At 44.2% G+C, this 20,684-nt stretch overlaps 1 protein-coding gene across 3 annotated transcripts in view; it reads left to right on the forward strand.

Annotated features, from left to right (window-relative positions):
- The window catches only part of epha7 (eph receptor A7), a 115,719-nt gene that overhangs the window by 39,347 nt on the left and 55,688 nt on the right, over window positions 1-20,684 (forward strand). For all 3 annotated transcript variants that reach the window (XM_072440175.1, XM_072440183.1, XM_072440192.1), the window contains exon 5: window positions 12,928-13,263. In XM_072440175.1, the coding sequence (XP_072296276.1) occupies window positions 12,928-13,263 (336 nt within the window). The remainder of the gene's footprint in view (window positions 1-12,927; window positions 13,264-20,684) is intronic.

The following is a 20,684-nucleotide window of genomic DNA, read 5'->3' on the forward strand; positions in this document are numbered from 1 at the left end:
GCTGCACGACACAGACACACAGAGGGCCAAAAGTCAGAGCCATTTTAAAATGTGAGGCCAGCTTAAAGGAGATGTGTTGTTACTGTAAAACTGTTTAACCTATGCCGTATCTTTGCATGTGCATATATCAGGGGCTGGTCAATGGAGGATCCTAAATCAAGTTGTGCATCTTATATTCCATAAAAATGTATAGATGAACAGTTGGATATTTGGATATATTTTTCTACTCAAATGTATTAGGAGAAAGTGCAGTGAATTATCTCAAACTGTCATTGTTGCACCTCCGGATGTTTGGCAGATAGTGTCTCCGTAAATCCTTTGGGATTATGCAAAACAGTCCTCTCTTTGTCTATATTTTCTGCATGGATCTGGAAGTGAAGCATTAGCAGCTGCGTAGAAAACGCTGTATTATATTGTCCTTATGCTGCCTTGGCGCTTCTCCTCTGCAATGTTTTATTCCTGTCCACTTGCCTCCTCACTCTCTCCAGAGATGCGACTCAAGTGGATTTTTAGCTTGCAGCACACATTTTCTGCAAGTAGCAAATCCAATATTAGATTCAGTGTAGTATTGAAGTAGTATTGGAAATTTGGTTATTGCTACAGCAGCGGCCGCCGAGAGCCATAAAAAAGGACGATTGACATTAGTTAAAGCCACTTGAATTCAGAATATGAATCTTGATTTGAGTCCTTTTGACAGGTTTAATCTCCTTTTTTTTTTTTTTGACTTGAATAATTTGACTTGATTCAATGTGTTCCTGACTGATTTCAATATTATTGTTTCTCTTTTGAATCTGAAAGTTGATAAGAATTGCCTGGTCGCATTTATATAGCGCTTTTCTACCGCTATGTGACACTTGACTTCACACTTTTGTATTCATGGGTTTCAGCTTCCAATTATCTGCCACATTTTGAGGACTTTTCACCACTCAAGTTATTTTGCTTTGAACTGTTATTGCTATGGCAGCGGTCCTACTTTTTTTTTTATCATTCTGGACCCGTGGACAGACAACCAAGGACACAAGGACAATATGCACATTATGTCGAAACCTTCTGTTGTGAAGAAGATGGAGATAAAGCAGTTCAGCCCCAGTCATTTTTCTGTTCTTGTCTTTCCTATTCATCAGATGCCATTCTGTGTTTTCATGCTGTAGTCTTAGTTCAGGATTGTCTTTAAACCTTGTCAAATGATGATTTTGACCCAGTTCAAGTCTAATTTCCTCCTGGTTTAGTCAGTAATTCCAAACTACTAAAACAGCTAAAGTCAAGGATAACAGGCAAAACTGTGTGGTATAACAAAATACATAATAATTACAATGTTTTATTTTATTTTGTCCCATTTTACTCATTTATATATGAAATCTAACCTGAAAAAGAGTCACATTTCCTCTTCCAACGTCTGAACTCCAAACCTTTTACTGACAGGGAGTGAAAAAGAAGAAGAAATCGATTAACATTTGATTAATTACACACTCCTGTTACTGCAATCATCTTATTTAAATGTATAAATATATTTCGTTATTGCACTGCACCTCCACCACAAAACGTCCTCTCTTCTTTTTCCCATTGGCTCCCGCAGGTCTCGCCGTCGCCTCATAATTAGAGACCGGGTCAGTGGGTCGCTCCGCACATTTGTAGAGTGCGGATTACCTCATGCAAACCGTTTGAATGGCACTACGCCCCCGACGCCCCTCGCCCCACCGCTTCTCCAATTAGAGTGCAGCACCTAATAGGCAACCCCGGCCCGGGCGCCTCCAGCTCCTCTCAGCCCGATAAGCAGAGGATTCTTCTCTCTAAGCTCGGATTTACCCAGGTCTCACAACTCCACGCCGGCTTGAGCGGGGCTTTTGAAACACGACCTAAAATGATCAAGCCCACATACTGTCCGTGATGGGATATTATTGAATGTATTGTGCTCACACCTTTTGCACAGTACGGCCATAGTTCTGTAAAGCCGAAATCGGGCGACTTTGCGAAGACGCTAGGGGAGGGGCAAGAAGGTTGTTGTGCCCATATGGTGAATTCAGGGTGCCATGATGTAACTGTGACTGACAGGTTGGCAGGCTGATGTGGAAGGGCATCTGAGGTCAAATCTTTGGCTTTTTCTTTCAAAACTCGTATAGATCGTTATAGTTCAAGACATCACGTGTAAATCATTATCCTAAAGTATGATCTGGATACTGTGTAGCATTACTTTGGGTAGAGATAGGGATGGGACAACAAACAATAGTCACAATAAAAAGGCAAGAATATTAAACCATGAGATTATGCGGAAAAAACGACTTATCTGTGATGTTCTCTTCTTGTTGTTTTCGCATAACAAAGTACAATTCTATAAAAGCTGTGGAACATATTCATTCCAGGCACTAAACTTGTATTTAACTACAACATATGCTTCCCATCATTTTACATTTTGTTCATTCACTGCAATATTGATCTAAAATAGTTCCAGCCCGCCTCTTCAAAGTGGCATTTCAGCACAGCAGACAGTCTGAAGTGTGTGAATAATGTTTGCCACAGTGTGCAGAGTGATGGGTGGGGATAGGGGGCAGGTGAAAACACAAGCACCCAAGCCTCAAATGCAGGACAATGCAGGATTACACAAACATGCATGAATCACTTTATCTATAACGTTAACTCATGGTGCTCATACACGTAACTGTTACATGATATGTCCCCTTTAACGTCTTTCACATGTACCGTGTGTGTATTTATTGATATTTTATTTATTTTGGCCATGATAAACGTGACAAAAAATGTCTATATTGAAAAAGCATTAGTCCACAATGCATGCAATAAAGCAACTCTACGGTATTGCAAAATCAAAACGTACAAATCCACTTATCACCCGAGCTCCTGAGCATGAAATGTATCTTTTGTTTCAGTGGCTGCCGTGCTACAAAAGGCCCCCACAAAGACCATGACCCTTTGCTGATCCTGATATTGCAGTTATTTAACACTTTTGAAAGCTGGCATAATGAAAACACGTCTCAACCAAGCATTTTTTAGAGTAGCTCTTTGCTTGCATCTCAACAACATTGCAACACACATTCTACAACGATGGGACAACACCGAGCGAGCTCAAAACACGCCGAAACTTGCAGCATCAACAAAGACATTATTGCGAAGATGAGATGGAAAAGCCCCCGTTACACGACAGGAATAATAACGCCTCGGTTTAGCCCGTGAAATTACAACGGGTGTCGGAGTCATGTAAAACGCGCCCTAAACACGCATAAAGAGTATTTCATCAGGAAACAAAGTGCGCATGCATATATTGAATATTTATCCTCAGTCGAATTCCCTCACAGAGTCAGGGAGTGATTGAGACGTTTGAGGCTGTGGGGCTCGGGCCAGACTAATCCGTGAAATGAAACTGGGAGGAGGGGTGGAGGAGAGGGAGATAAGACTGACTGTGGGGCTGTGTGTGTGTGTGTGTGTGTTTGTGTGAAGGAATGAGAGACGGCAGCAAAGTGCACTAGAGGAAGAGAGACAAGTGCTGAGCTGCAGGGATGAGCAGGCAGAAGACAGAACCAGCCAAAGGGGAGTGGGGGTCCGACTGGGAGCAGCTACAACCGCCTTATAGCAACAGGCTCCACGATACAGATGTAACAGAGTAATAAAGGTAATAGAGTAGCACAGGTTTAGTAAACAGCACAATGATGGTGACATAAATGCACAGGTTCAATTCAAACACATGGCTTAAGCGCTAAAACCCTCTGCGCAGTCTCACAAAGAGCGGATTTTGTCTTTGTTCACACTTTTTGACTCACAGATTGTATTTTATGTCGTGTTACAGCTCGAGATGTCACATTTTAGCGTGACGACGGTGACGAAGTCTAATGACGAGTATAAACGTTCTCTATGAAAAACAGTAATGATGCTGTCACATACGCAGACAGAACACAAAGTACTTTACACATATTTGTATTTCTTTGGTGCAAAGATTGAACTGAAATGACTCATTTGTTGCTGCCTACGACTGTCAAGATTATAACGGTTGTAATATGACCTGAATACTCCAGTTTATCAATGAACTAAATCATCTTGACATCCGTAGTTGCAACCACACTCAGCAAAACAAAACAAAAAACAAAGATTATATAGCATAAAATGATGAACAGGCCTGTTCTCCATCAGCCTGACTGTGTGACCCACTTTTCCACAGAATTTTCCAAATGATTTAACCACAATGTTTATCCCGCTTGGAATAACACCACGTCTGTTTTACCAATTCAACTCTCCCATTTAACAGTCAACATAATAATAATAATAATTATAACTTTTATTTATATAGCGCTTTTCAGTGACCCAAAGACGCTGTATTTACAGACAGGGGGGGACAACACGTACAATACACATTAATATGATAAAATAAACAAGACAGAAGAAGTAGAGAGAAAAAGATGGGGATGTAACAGGGGGTAGAAGAGTAGGCAATGGGGTAGAGGAGGCTAGGGGTAGGGGAGGTCATAGGCTTGGGTGAAGAGGTATGTTTTTAGGCGGGATTTGAATGTTGTGAGTGAGGGAGAGTGGCGGACAGGTTGGGGGAGGGAGTTCCAGAGTCGGGGTGCTGTTCGGGAGAATGCTCTGTCGCCAAAAGTTTTGAGTCGGGATGTTGGTGCAGTCAGGGTGAGAGAGGAGGAGGATCGGAGAGCTCGGGAGGGGCGGTGGGGGATGAGGAGGTCAGACAGGTAGGGGGGGGCAAGGTGGTGAAGAGCTTTGAAGGTGAGGAGGAGTATTTTAAAGTTTATGCGCTGCTTGATGGGGAGCCAGTGGAGAGAGCGGAGAACGGGAGTGATGTGATCACGGGACCGGGCGTGGGTGAGGAGGCGGGCAGCGGAGTTTTGGACCATTTGGAGTCTGTGGAGGGAATGGGAGGAGATGCCAGTGAGGAGGGAGTTGCAGTAGTCGAGGCGGGAGGAGATGAAGGCATGGATGAGGGATTCAGCAGCGGGGAGGGGGAGGCAGTTTCGGATTTTGGCGATGCGGCGGAGGTGGAAGTATGAGGTCTTGACAATGTGGCTGACATGGGGAGTGAAGGAGAGGGTGGGGTCCATGATGACACCGAGATTGCGTACCAGGGTAGAGGGGGTGATGGTCGAGGTGTCGATGCTGAGTGAAAAGGGACCAGTTTTATTGAGAGTGGATTTGGTGCCAATGAGGAGGAGTTCTGTTTTGTCACTGTTCAGTTTGAGGAAGTTGAGAGTGAGCCATGATTTTATTGTAGAGATGCAGGTTTCGATGTGGCTGAGGGGAGGGTTTTGGGTGGATTTGGTGGTGAGGTATATCTGGGCGTCGTCAGCGTAGCAGTGAAAGTCCAGGTTGAGTTGGCGGAGGATGTGACCAAGGGGGAAGATGTAGCAGATGAAGAGGAGGGGGCCGAGGACTGAGCCCTGGGGGACCCCCTGCGTTACTGGGGAGAGGGTAGATGAGTGACCGGAGAGGGAAATGAACTCTTGCCTGTTGGTGAGGTAGGATGTGAGCCAGTCAAGTGCAGAGCCCTCAACACCCAGTTGGCGCAGCCTTTGTAGGAGGATGGAATGGTTTATAGTGTCAAAGGCTGCGCTGAGGTCTAGTAGTAACAGGATGTTGAGGGCCCCGGAGTCTGCAGAGGTGAGGAGATCGTTGAGTACTTTGACCAGGGCTGTTTCAGTGCTGTGAAGTGGGCGGAAGCCAGATTGGAGGGGTTCATAGAGGTTGTTTGACTGGAGGTGGGTGTGAAGTTGGGCGGCGACGATGCGTTCCAGCGTTTTTGAGAGGAACGGTAGGTTGGAGATGGGGCGGTAGTTGGAGAGGTTGGCGGAGTCTAGGGTGGGTTTTTTGAGGATGGGGGTGATGGAGGCCAGTTTGTAGATGGAAGGAACATGGCCGAGGGATAAAGACTGGTTGAAGAGGGTGGTGAGATGGGGGATGAGAGCAGGGAGGCAGGCCTTGGTTAGAGTCGTTGGGAGGGGGTCGAGAGAGCTGGTGGTGGTTTTGGAAGCGGTGATGAGGTCTATGATATGAGAGGAGTTAACAGAGGAGAAGGTGGTGAGGGGAGGGAAGGGTGGGTGGTCAGGGAGAGGGGGGGGGGCAGGGGTGGGGGTGGTGATGGAGTTAATGGAGACGGCAGTCATGGAGCTGTTGATTTTGGAAATTTTGTCGTTGAAGGCAAGGAGGAAAGAGTTGCAGAGGTCAGGGGAGGAGGGTGGAGTGATGTCCGGTGGCTGGAGCAGCTTGTTGACGGTGGAGAACAGGGTGCGAGGGCTCCGGTGGGAGCTGTTGATGAGGGTGGAGAGGTGGGTAGATGTGGCGGCTTGGAGAGCGTCACGGTAGGAGGAGATGTGTAATTTGAAAGCTTCGGCGTGGACGGTGAGGCGGGTTCTTTTGAGGAGTCGTTCGAGTTGGCGGCCAGTCTGCTTCATGGTGCGGAGTTCAGGGGTGTACCAGGGGGCGGGGTTGATGTATGACGGAGGAGGTTTTCCAGGGGGCTAGGGAGTCAAGGGAGTCGGAGAGGGTGGTGTTGAGCATGACAGCATAGTCGTCGGGGGAAGAGGGGGGGGAGTCAGGGGGGAAAGCAGAGGATATGAGCTGGGAGAGCGTGAGGGGGTTGACTGACTTGATATTGCGGTAGGTGATGGTGCGTTTTTTGGGGTTGTGGGGCGAGGGTAGGGGGGCGGAGAAAAGGATGCAGAGATGATCAGAGAGTGGGAAGGGGAGGGGGTGGGGCTTAGATATGGGTAGGAGAGAGGAACAGACTAAGTCCAGAGTGTGGCCTTTGGTATGGGTGGGGAAGTCAATATGTTGGGTGAGATGGAAGCAGTCCAGGAGAGAGAGGAAGTCGGATGTCAGTGGGGCGTTGGGGCAGTCAATGTGGATGTTGAAGTCACCAGTGAGTAGGAGGCGGGCAGAGAGAGAGGATGCGATGGTGAGGAGTTCAGACAATTCAGTGAGGAAAGAGGGGTGGGGCTTTGGGGGACGATAGATCAGGATAGCGGTGATAGAGTTGGGGAGGGAGAAGGCGAGGTATTCAAATGATGAGATGGATGGAAGGTTGAGGTTCAGTTCAGTGATGGATGTAGATTTTTTATGAATAACAGCAAGACCTCCCCCACGCCCGGAGAGGCGGGGTTTGGCAGTGTAAGTGTAGTTGGAGGGAGTGGCTTGGTTGAGAGCATAGGTGATCGGACACGGAAACGCCGGTGCAGCGGAGGAGAACATACACGTTCTATATGACCTCCCCATGACCTCTGCCAACCTCTGAACACACCGTGCACTTGAGTCCGCCGTCTGTCTGCATGTAGATGTTATATTACTGAAATATGGCATTAAACATATACACAGTGCTGTTAAATAACTTCATAGACACACACTCATCACCCCTGCACAGTTCTTGCACTGCCCGTTCGCCTTGCCCTCTTGGATCGCACCCTCCCCGCCGATGCCAAGCCGCGCCGCTATAGAATTTCGATGGAACATTAATAGCAATCTGGCGGATGATGCATTAGCGCCGTTCGGGGGGACTGACAAGCGACGCGGCATCGACGGGGGCCCGGGTCAGACAAGGAGGTGTCGCTAATCTCATTTCCCTACACCTTCACCGCCAAGGAAGGGCCCCCCCCCCGCTTTGATCGGCGGCACCTGGGATCAGCCGGGCAAATGAGATGTTAGCGCCACTCACAAATGCAAGGGCCCGGCTCTCGAGGGAACTGGAGGTCTGAGGATGGTGGGAAAGTTATTTGCGCTACATAAATTCTCCTTGTCTAACCTCATTTCAATAGCAGGAGACATGTCAGTGTTTTATGTGTCGATTATTATGGATATGTAAGGTCTCACGCATAGGGAAGCACAACCAGTCGAGTGGTATGCATTGTTAAAGGGGATGTACACAAGTATTTTTGGTTGTTGTGCGTTAATAAAGCATAAAAAACAGAAACATTGTCGCAGTACTGCAGATAGACAGTAGAAGCAGCTATTTGTGTGAAAATTTGACAATTGCGCGCTATCTGCATCTAATTATAGAGCTCAGAAGGCATTACGTGGGCTGCGGCAAGTATTTAACTACCGTAGTACAGTTTTTCAAGTTTTTTAAGTCTTTGAATGGATCAAAATATCTGCCGCTCGCTGGTTCCTAGATCCGACTGGGAGTGGTGAAAGGAGGTGACGAAGAGGCTGCTGGAGGCTGTTGGTTTTGCTTCTGCGGGGGAGATAAGTTGGAGAATAAAGAAGTGGCATATTTGTACGATGTGATCAACAGGAACAGGAAGTGACATCATAAACCTAAAAAAATGAGCGCTTCTGTGACGACGTTTTTATCATTTCTAACTGCATTTTAGTTCAATGTTTAGTTTAGTTCAACCTGTCAGAGGCACTTCAAACTCGTATCATACAGAATGATCTATTTTAACCACATCCCACAGCCAGGAGATCTTTATGAGGTGGTGAAAAATGGGAAATGGAGACGTTTCCCCAATGTTTCTGCTGTTGCTGTGGAGATGGACTGGAGTGAAACGTATATCATATAATGTAATGATTCTGGCTGCACAATATGTTGAATCCAAATCGCACAAAGGTCTCAATGAAATACATTTTTATGGAATTATCCGGTCGTACCTGTAGTTTAGACAGTTTGTTGTTTGACAGTATACATTTGAGTCAAATATTACCGCAACTACTGCTTAGGCCTTAGTTATTTTATTACTTGGTTTACGGATCCGCCACACTTAGATTATTGATTTCTACAATATAAATAAAATAAATTATTTTAATTTTTTTTGTATAAAGTACCGCCGACAACGCAAAATAGCATTAGATTAAATATAATAAGCGGTATCAAGTCAAAAGATAAGAGCGCTTACTTTTAAACATAAATCACAACGCTAACCGCGACAGAAAATACTGCTCAGCCCTTGATGTACTTTAGCTTCTCGCTCTTGTCTGGAACGTGACGCTAGCTTTCAATGCTACATTTACCGTAAGCGCGGACTCTCTTGCGGCGTTACGCTTCCTTCCTTTGAACATCTCCGTGCTTTTGTACTTGATATCGCTGTCGGCCGCTCACTACTTACTTTTAAACATAAATGACAACGCTAACCGCGATAGAAAATATTGCACAGCCCTTGATGTACTATAGCTTTTGTCATGTTTTGCTTCTCGCTCTTGTTTGGGACGTGACGGGTTAGGGTCAATGCTGCATTTACCGAATGCGCAGACTCTCTTGCGGCGTTACGCTTCCTTCCTTTGAACGTCTCCACGCTTTTGTACTTGATATCGCTGTCGACCGTTCACGATGCTCCTCCTTCGCCCGTGTGTTCTCTCTTTCTCGCTTTGGCCTGAGCCGAGCAGCCTGTCGGGACGTGGCGGCTTCCCCTCCTCCAGCAGGTTGTAGCCTGTTGGTCGGAGCCTTGCGCTGATCCTCAGATAGTTGTGTCCACTTGAGCGGTCCGCAGGTGCTGCTTTCATCTCGCCACTCCTCTCTCCTCGGCCCGCACTCATGAATATGGATGCCCGCGCTGCGCCTGCCAAAAAGTGCTCCTGATGAACCCGCACAAAATGACAGGCGCTCGCGGACGCATCTGAAAGACCCGCTGTGTCTGACAAATCGGAGACATCGTGGGACAAACTCACTATAGGTGTCCGCGTCTATAGAATTTAAAGTATTTGTTTCATTCTCCTGTCAAGTATGAGGTCCTCTGCCTCTGATTAGACTGAAAAACGTTCTACATTTGAGACCAGGAAGTGCTTTTTGTCGCTCTGATCAGTTGTCAAAGCTGTGCAAACGTTACCGTCGTGTTGACAATTGCCACGTTTTTTTTCCATCCCTCACTGTTGCCAGCAGAGGGCGTCGGACACCTACTTCAAGCGTTAACAGTGAAAATAAAAGCATGATTGCCAAGATAATGTTTGCATTTGCATACAATGAAATGTCAATTGAAAACGGGCCAAATAAAGTCCTCTGTAGTGATATCTGCCGGGCCCTTCCAACTCCCGCCCACCGGTTTTGCGCAAGTAACTTTTAAAACCTTCATAAACAAAAGAATACAAGTCATATAATTTTCACTGCTTTCGAGGGAGTTTATTTATGTCAACCGCTGGCTCATAAAAGGCAGCAGTCTGAAATTTGAAAGATTACTGCAGCCATTTGTTCGTCCTTTGTTTTTTTACGAGGCGCGCTAATCTGTTCGCCATTACGCGCCGGTCTAAAGGGGGAAACGGCCCGTGGTCCCGCGCAACGCTGGAAACCCGAAACTAGTTTGTCGGGCGAGATTGTCTACAGCAGTTTCAGCGCGGTGATAATCCAGCCTCAAATCGCAACTCGTAAATCGCGAGCGGGCCGTTTTTTAGCCGGCATTAACTTTAACATCCTCCCTCGTCGATGATATACGCCCCTGAAAAAGATGGGACCAAAGCTGCCCGGCTCCAACCCAGGACGGTGCGTTATTTTGGGAGGAGGACGGCGAGACTGCGTGCCCCGTGTGGCGGTTGTATCCGTCGCAGCTGCGCGTTCACACTCGCGCCGTGTAAACAGAGGCTGAGTCAGAAGCCATGAATCACTGGCTATATTTGCTCGGCCTGCGTGCGCCGTAAAACATTAGCCCGTAAAAACAAGTGGACCACGCCGCCACGGGTAAAGTTCAACAGCGTTACATTCACGCGGTAGGGAAATCACTTTGGTTAAAGGTCTGAAACTGCTTTTAGAAACTGTAGAAGTGTTTCCCCACGTTGTATAAAATGGAATAATATGTATTTATTGGAAAGTAAACTGGTAAAAGCGACTCTAATCGAGGCATTTGAATTCAGCGCTATCTTGATTTATCTTCCAAATTGCTTAAAAACTCTCTGGGCTTACGGCGTTAGTGAGGTGTAAAAGAGAGAGTCCCCGTGCTGACCTGAGTTGTCATTAATCAGATATTGTGTCTGGCGCCGTGTGACTAGCGGTGGCACTTGTGGCTTAACACCGGAGCCTCAGGTAAATACTGGCACTGGGACTGCAGCTCGACACGGTCTGAATCACAGTGCGCTCCGCTGCAGCTAAAAGGATGCATAATGACATGTTTCCAAAGCATTGTTCAGTGGCCTTAACTGACAACTTACACTGTGTTGAATATATACCAGTTATTCATTAACATATAATGATTAACCAAGTGAAGTGACTTTTTATCACATGACTATAGCATTATAACCTCATTTTTTGGGAGTAGCTTAAAGGTGCACTATGTAACTTTTCTGATATGTATGACTTTAAATGTCTCTCACATTTATTCAATTACAGGTGTTTTTATTAGGGACTTATTCAAATTGTATCCGGGGGCTGGAAAAATGAAACTATTGAGTGGTAAACAAGAACGAATATGCTCGAGAGTGGTGTCAAAATTAGATTAGCTCTAATTTTGAGTGACAACTTTGTGAAAAAATATTGAAAGACGGCTCAGTAGCGCCACCTCAGAAATGGATAAACATGGGGACAATGGGAGCCCGACGCCAAAAAAAGTTGCAGTGAAATTATATAAGGCTCACTCCAAAAAATAGTTCATGTGAGGACATGTCAAAAATTATATTATGATCCCGCCCTAAATCATACAAGAAGTGTATTGTATTTATGTTTTTAAGTGTTTGATTGACATGCATTTTTACTGTGAGCAGCTTGTCTCCGTGGAGTTTAATGCCATACTGTGGAACATTACAGGCAAAGCAGGACCCTGGGAGACCCTCCACCTGAAACCTTAAATAGTGCACATTTTATTTGGCCTGACTTGGTTGTTCTCAGGTTCTCCTGCTGAACTCCTCGCTCTAGCTCAATGATTAATAGTGTTAGCATTGTTTTTTTTACATGTACATTCTCATAATGATGATTAATCACGCTCTAGTCAGCCATAATGTGTGGCAATGCCTCATATTTACACTATAGGATTCAAAACAACAGACTTTTCACTTAGGCCTTGCAGTTTTCCTTTTCTGTCCAGAGATACACTTTTTGATTATTGACCCTTGTAAGTATTTAGGAATAAAACTGTGATTGAGTTTGGAGTATCTATGTACCGTATTTTCGGGACTATAAGTTGCATCGGAGTATAAGTCGCACCAGCCAAAAAAATGCATAATAGAGAAGAAAAAAACATATATAAGTTGCACTGGAGTATGAAATGCGGTTGCAAGTGTGAAAATAACAAATAATATCACATATAAGTCGGTCCGGAGCATAAATATAAGTATATAAGTAAATATAAGCATATGTCGCACCCCAGCCAAAACTATGAAAAAATATGCAACTTATAGTCAGGAAAATACGTATATGTCTATGTATACTTTATTTATGGTAAAACACCTAAAGCACAGCAGTAGAATAAACAACATTACTCATTTGTGGAGCAGAACAGATGGCACTCACTATTGTAAGTGTATTGTTATGAATTGAATGGGTAGTTTAGTCATATTTTATTGAAAGAAAACTAATAAATGTTATTATTATGCAATGTTAATGAAATGATTCTGTATTTGTTCTCCCCAAGGCCAGACTGACAGCACTCGTACCTGAGCGTGTACAGTGGTGGAGGTAGAATCTCATTACCAGTAAAAGTAATGTGTGTGATTGGAGGCGCGCTGAGGTGCAGCCTGCGCTTTAATGAGAGCCTGTAAACCTGTGTTCTGCACTGACACGGCCCCTTTGAAAAGCTGCCCATTCTCCCGTCTCTGCTTCTGCCTCTGACCTTGCTACCTGCCAGAACTGGCTTCCCCTTTTCCATGTAGTGGCTTTTTTTCCACGGACCTGAATCTTATTATAATTGAGTGTCAGTGTTTGGCTCCAGGCTGGAGCTGGCTTGTCCCATAGTGTTCCTTTTTTCCCGGAGAACAGTGAAAGCGCAGATCCAGTCAATGCACACTCTTGGCTGTCACTTTCCCTGGCACAGCTTATGTAATTCCCACTTCCTCTGTGTCCACCTCTGACAGGACCTCCCTCAGCGCCACAGAACCTGGTCTACAACATCAACCAGACCACGGTGAGCCTGGAGTGGGGCCCGCCGGCCGACTCCGGGGGCAGGAACGATGTCACGTACCGGGTCATCTGCCGCCGCTGCAGCTGGGAGCCCGAGGAGTGCATGCCCTGCGGACCCAACGTGGGGTACTCGCCAGCACAGTCCGGCCTGGTGGAAACGTACGTCGGCGTCACGGACCTGCTGGCACATGCTAACTACACTCTCGAGGTGGAGGCGGTCAACGGAGTGTCCGACCTGAGCCGTACTCAGAGGCTGTTTGCAGCTGTCAGCATCGCCACCGGTCAAGCAGGTAGGAACATCCTCTGAACGCGAGTGTGTGTTATTGCGAGTGCTTTCGTGTATAATATTGTAGAGTATAGTTAAAGCAAAGAGTTATTGATATTTTGGGGGTGGATCTCAGTGGCCAGTGCATTCTGTTTGTGTGTATCTTTGAGCAAGACACTTCGTCCACTTTACTATGAACGTGATGTGTAAGTTAGTGATAGACTGGTTGTTGTTGAAGCAGATTGGCAGCCACACTTCTATCGTTCTACCTCAGGGCAGTTGTGGCTACAGAAGTATCTTATATATCACTGAGTATACTGAGTGAAGGAACAATAATTGAAAGTAAGAAGCAAGTTTGAACGTCTGGAAAAGTGCTAAACTACACAGACATTGTTATTATTATTCGTCTCTTTGTATTTTCTCGTTGCGTTTTCCGATTGACGTCTTGTGTGTCTGCACTGTTGTGATCCGCATTGTCAGATGTTCCTCGTTTCAATCCGATGCAAAGTGGCAAACACCGCCATCTCGGCCGTGACGCTGTGGCTCCCAGAGGAATCCCAAAGTATCTGAAGTATTTGCATCTAGGTCGGAAGCAAAACCGCTGTAATTAAAACGCCGTAACGTGCAATGACAATCCCCGCTGCCTTTTATTCATTATTTGTATGGATTCATCTAACGTGATTGCTCTTTCACGCTCGAGCATCCGCTAAATGCTCTGTTCTGCATGCGCGGATTCAGTGACCTCAGACGCAGAGCTAATTGGGATTGTACAAACATGGCACATTCCAGGTCTCGGGAAGAGGATTCTCCAAGGATTGTAAATTCCCACGCTAATACTTCCAATAGGTCGATGTCATTGGCCCGTCATTTATAATTGAAGAGCGATTAAAATTGTGAAAAATACTGTTATAACATATGTACCATTTCAGATTGTTGTTCAATGATGCGAGCTTTAAAGCCGTTTTATTGATTTACTGTATAGTTATTGCCCACTACCACACAAAGGTTCAACATTAATATCATTGTATAATTTCAAAATAATACCTCGCCCATAGATTATTATTGACCTTTACCCTCAATTGGTCAACTAATTTATTTCAAATTTATCTGACAAAGCTAAATTTAGCTTTCACCCGTAAGCATCTCATCACAACACAATTTTAGACCCTAATGAATAGATTTATCAATGGAATGAAGAGAAAATTGAGACTTATCCACTAAAATCTGTACTCTTTGTAGAAGCAGTCACTTTCTACTCCGTTTTAAACACTCTTTCCAGAGTTAGAAAAGTCCCAGTGTAGCTTTCTCTGTTTTTTTCTTCTTTTTTTTTGCTTAGCGCAGCACAAAACCTCCTGTGTGCTCCGAACTGCAGCAGAAGACAGTGTGTCAGCCAAGCACGCGGCACAGAACGATACCGAGAGACTCCAGGGCCATGACAGAGGAGAGCGCGGATCTGTCTCTGCGTTTGACCAAGGTCAAAATAAATAGAGGGACAGAAACATTAACTATTAACCCTGTTTAACTATTAACCACCAGAGCTCCGTGTAGTTGACATTGCGATTAGTCGTACCTTGGATGGTTAGCGATTAGTTGTAGTAGCTGAGGAAGAGTCATGATTTCTTCGCATTATTCAGGGCATGCGTTTTGAATAAGATAAGAACTGTATTTGTCTTGTCACGACTCGGCTCTGGGCCACGACAAGAACTACCGTATTTTCCGGATTATAAGTCACTAGTTTTACACAGTTTTGGCCGGGATGCGACTTATACTCCAGAGCGACTTATATGTGATATTATTGGTTATTTTCACACTGACAACCACAAGAGGGCGCTCTAGCCTCTAAGCGACGCAGAAGAAGAATCTGCACTTCCTCCACCTCTGGAGTTTGTGGAGTTGTTTAGAAGTGACACAGAGGAAGAAGAATTCAATGGATTTAGTGATTTGGGGTAAAACTGATGCTTTGGTAAACTTGTTAGCATGTTCTTTATGCTATAGTTATCGGAATAACTGTTAATATGTTACGTTAACATACCAGACACTTACCACAGTTCTGTCTGTGCGTCATGTAGCTGAAGGTGTTAGCGTTAGCATACGTACACCTATTCACCATGTTCTCTCATCTGTTATTATTTTAAACTGCATTTCAAGATGAAATGTCTGTTCTTGGTCCTGGATTTGATCAAATACATTTTCCCCAAGAATGCAACTTATACTCCAGTGCCACTTATATATGTTTTTTTATTCACAAACCAACCAGGCTCCAGGGCGTCGGATTGAATCCAGGTGGTAAAATGTAGTGTAGCGATGAACAGAAGCGAAGGAAACAAAAACAAAGGGTCGTGTCCCACGCGAGTTCCATCCACCGCCACACAATCCCAAAAGCATGACCCCGCCTTGGGCCTCGACTCACGGTGGATAAATCCACTCGCGGCGGCAGGTCTTATTACACACAAAAAAGGGCAAACAGTAATGAGCGTGCGCGTACAATACAAACCGAGATAAGACATCTTCAAGGGAATTATCATCAGGAACAAGATGGAAGAACGCAGAAACACACTGTAATGGATGTTGTTGGTTTACAGTTTGTGAAATGTGTGTTTATCATTCTACATTCTCATCAGAGCGCTGTTCTGAGGCCGTGGTGTGAATGTAATGAAATGCCACAGGGGTTAGCGGCGCTTTACAGCCCTGCGACCCGCTCCATCTGTTCAGAGTCATGCGAACGCAAAGACTCTGACTGGAGCAGAATCTGAACTGCCCCCTCCACAAATGCACATGCACAGAGATACAGCTGCAGTGTATGCTATTGCTGAACACATTTAAACAGTTTTCTACATATAAAATCCATGTTTGACCCTTAAAGCATCTACGTGTCGTCATATTGTTTTATTTAGCTGTGCATGTTTATATTTGAGAAGATAGTACTAACTTCCACAGACATTATCGATGAAAATAAAGTGAATACAAGTGGATCAAGGAGGGAGTAAATTAATTTGTATTGCATATTGCCTTAAGATAGATACAAAGTTGTCTTTTTTTATCCTCCTTCCTCTTTACTGATCTGTTTTTGCAAATTAACTCCTCACTCTCTCCACAATAACGATTTTTACCTGCATACATACTCCAAACAACACGTGCAAGCCGGATTGTTTGTTGCCGTGCTTGTTTTATGCGATTCCGCCGCGTTTCCCTTTGTATTCCTGCACACCGGGGCCGCGGTCATGTATCTAAGTCTCACCCAAAGAACTCGCGCCTCACACTGCAGTCTGTACTTAGACTCATTTAAGACATAGCTGAGAGGTAATTAGATTTCCCTGGAACAATAAGCGCCGGGCACCTTGCAGCTCCCGCCTCATACAGACAGTTCCTTTTGGTGTAATTAGTGGAGGTGTGAATTCCTCATCACACGGATCACCATCTGCATTCACAGGCTGCTCCTCCGCTCCCAGAACCCCCTCACACTCGCTCATTACCCTGCTCCGGAGGAAGGAGGGGGTGCAGATGGAGAGGCTGCCACTGCCGCCATCGCTGCTTTTTAAGGTTCTCTGAGAGCTTTGGGGCGCCGATGGTTCGCCACCAAAAGGTTAATCAATTCTGAATGATGAGCCATAAAAGCTTTAATAATGCAGGCCCTCTCTAATGAGCGGCCGGAGCTGAAATTGTTTTAGGAAGGTCCAATTACACAGCGCTGAAGCGTTTCGCTGCGTCCCGCCGAGCCCAGAGGACAGAGTCATCCAGTCCGGCGGCTAACGGCCAATCAGAGGCAGGACGGAGCTGCCACTGGGCACGCCATGGTGTCAGGGAGATGAGAGGGCAGGCGAGGTTCCCACGAATGAAGAGGGGATGGATATCTGCATGTGCGAAAGTGGAGGGGAAATAGGGACATTTCTAAAGCGGAAAGTGGGTTCAGGACGTTCAGGACGGCTGCGGTCACGGGCACTTTCCAAATCTGTTAAAAAGATGGTTTGAATAGTGATAGTGTTCACAGCAAATGAGCAAAATGATCTGATTTCTTTTCACTCTGATTGCTCGCAGGAGAGTTTGTCGTTTAAATCATCTTTAAAGGTCCAGAAATCAGATAATAATCAGATTTGTGTGTGATTGTAGTAACTGTTTGCATGTTCTGACCTTAAGCCAGGATATAGAACGATATGTTGTTTTGAAGCAGGAGAAGTTCTTTTAAAATTTTTACTACTTCATGAAATATTTCCATGTTTTCGATTTGACAAAATAAACCGGAGAATGTTCTTGTACACAAGCGGGAAAAACAAGAAAAACAAAACGTTGTAAGCTCACAAGCGGCTGAACACTTCTGCTTCAAACTGCATCCATTTAAACTGCAATTAAGATAAGATAAGATAAGATATTCCTTTATTGTCCCACATGGGGAAATTTCATTGGTGCAACGCAGGTAGATACAGAGGTAGATACAGAAGAACAGATCACTTATAGGAAGTCTGAAAAACACTTTCAGTAGAAGATCTCCTATAAATAAATAAAAACTCCCATAGACAAATAAATAAATAAATAAATACATAAATACCATTGCATGTGATCCCGACAGTAATTGCACATGAATATGTGTCACGACAGCACATAGATTGCACATGAATTTCACAGTAATTGCACATGAATTGCACATGAATTCCAACAGCAATTGCACATATGACAGAATTGCACATCAGTATTAGGTTAGGTCAGTATTGCGAGTGTTCAGTACTAACAGTTTTTGTTATTAAGTCTGACAGCAGCAGGAAGGAAAGACCTACGGAACCTTTCCTTCACACATCGATGGTGGATCAGTCTCTCACTGAAGCTGCTCTCCAGAGCGGAGAGAGTGTCCTGCAGGGGGTGAGACTCATGGTCCAGCATAGATGTGAATCTAGCCAGGACCCTCCTGTCCCCCACCTCCTGCACCGAGTCCAGAGCACAGCCCAGGACGGAGCTGGACTTCTTGATGACTCTGTCCAGCCTCTTCCTCTCCCTCTCTGTGATGCTGCTGCTCCAGCAGGCCACACCGTACAGGAGCTGATGCCACCACAGAGTCATAGAAGGTCTTCAGGAGTGGCCCTGTCACTCCAAAAGACCTGAGTCTCCTCAGGAGGTAGAGCCGACTCTGGCTCTTCCTGTACAGTGCGTCTGTGTTATGAGTCCAGTCCAGTTTGTGGTTCAGATGAACACCCAGGTACTTGTATGAGTCCACTCTCTCAATGTCCCATCCCTGGATGTTCACTGGTGAGGGGGCAGTGGGGTGGCGTCTGCGGATCGTGAATTAATGTCATACCTGTAATTTCCTCCACAAGCAACAAACTATATTGTCTTTATAGTGAATACAATTGCTAACTCTGTAGTTTAGATCGGTGCAAACATGTTCTAAAATACATAGTTTGTTCATATTTCAGTTTTTTTGTCAATTATTCGGTTGTTTAAAATGTGAACTCGGAACGGAATCAATTTGTAAAATGTAAATCCCAAATCTAATTGTGTAGTTTTGAGAGTATTGAGAGTATTTGAGCAGTGTAGGTTCAAGTGCCCCATGTTTTTGGTGGTCTCATCTTTATTCCAGGTCTGCAGAGTTGAGCGAGCGCAGAAGAGACAGGCAGAGTTCACTTGCAGTAATGTTTCCTGGATTGGATTTTGAGTGTGCACAGTTAAGAAAAGCTACAATTATTAAGTTATAATGTCTTCTGTGGAGTCAGGTTGTAAAAAAACTGCTGGCCCCGTAGTTTAGACCCCTCAAAATTCTGAATTAGGGATTTTGACATAGTGATTATTCAAGTCACAATACAATCGTAATAAGTAAAAATTTGTAATTGTGACAGTTAAAACAAATAAGGATAGTGCTTTTTATGCAGCTGTTTATACCACAGTTACTTTTTACTTAAGTTTGATTTCCTAAAGCTGGCCACATACTATTGGAACAGTAATGTATTAGAATGTAAGTAATCGTGAATAATCATTATATTAATCATTAACACTAAAATGTTATGTTGTGACATCCCTATTCTGGGATGATGAATATTGTATTGACAGTTAATATTGCAATATTCTCTCAAATATCACTGCTCTTGGACATGTTTAAAATGTGCGCAGTGAACAAAATTATATATTAGCAATTAGCCTACAGTTTGTTTTTGTTTTTTGCAGTTTATTTTAGTTTTTTTTCAGGCATCTTTCCCCAAAATTTATCCGGCCAACTTCAAATACATAGTGTAGACTTTGATGCTGATTTTAATTCCTCTCGTGTTAGCCCCTCGTGTTAGCCGCTTGCGTTAGCCAAGGTTATTTGGTTAATCAATAATTGTGATTATTCAGGTCGCAATATAGTCAAAAGAACCCAAAAAATAATAATTGTGACACTTTTAGAAGCAAATTTGAGTATTTTTTGTTCAAGATATAGCCCAAAAATAGACATAAATGTTAAGAACTTTTTTTATCTTGCCATTTTTGTCACATTTCACTGTGTTTTTCAGAGCAAACTTGAGGAACAGTACGTGTTAGAGACGACAAGAATGAAGGAAGATGAGAGTTACTGTTACTGTAATTGTGAATAATACTTAAATTGTGATTTTTTTTTCTCACAATAATCATAACACTAAAATTTGATACCGTGACATCCCTACTTGTGTTGTATAAAATGTAATATATAATGCAGTTTCAATGTATGGTAGGATAGTTCAACATCCAACTAATATTGCCATTGTGTCCTTGGGCAAGACACTTACCCACCTTGTCTCATAGAGTGGTGTCTGAAAGAGTGCATTTGACTTTCAATTGAAAAAAAAAAAAACTGGTTTAACTTTTCAATCTAGAAAATTGCTGTATAAATCTACCAACAAACTGCTCAAATTGGATATTAATTCTACTTCCTTGTCACTTGAAGTGTTCTTATATTGTTATTTGCGTGCCGCAGTGTCCAAGTGATTTCCCTTGTGGATGCATGAAGTTTCTGTAATTGGAAAAAATAAAAAAATAAATAGTTAAAAAATTACTGTTGTCACTAGAAGTCAGAGAAATGCTTCGTTACAAAACCCACTTGGACGACTCCGGTGCCAGTTCCACATTTTCCTTCCAAACTTTCAACAAATTGACACATATTCCTCATAAGCCTTTTTAAAGATGCAAAGGGATTTTTTATGTTGACAATATGAGCTGCCTCTTTGAGGGTTTTGGATGGAGCCTGCTGCGTTTTTGTGGCGTAATTCTTGAATACCAGCGGTTCCTGCAAACGCCGTCCCCTGAGGGACCCCCGATCAGACAGAATGAGATGTCACAATTTGTCATGCGCTGATTTCAATGAGTTACATCACGTCCGCGGAGTCGCTGTCAATGTTACGCAAGATATAACAATGATGGAGACGAGCAGAGGACACCACCGGGTCAGAAGTAACAGGTCAGATCTGTGTAGAGGCGACTTCGCTAATGTAAGACGGCATCTTTGTATTT

This window comes from Eucyclogobius newberryi, unplaced genomic scaffold (assembly GCF_026437365.1).
Source record: "Eucyclogobius newberryi isolate DKJ021-1_F unplaced genomic scaffold, fEucNew1.0.hap1 SCAF_1, whole genome shotgun sequence".
Lineage (NCBI taxonomy): Eukaryota > Metazoa > Chordata > Actinopteri > Gobiiformes > Gobiidae > Eucyclogobius > Eucyclogobius newberryi.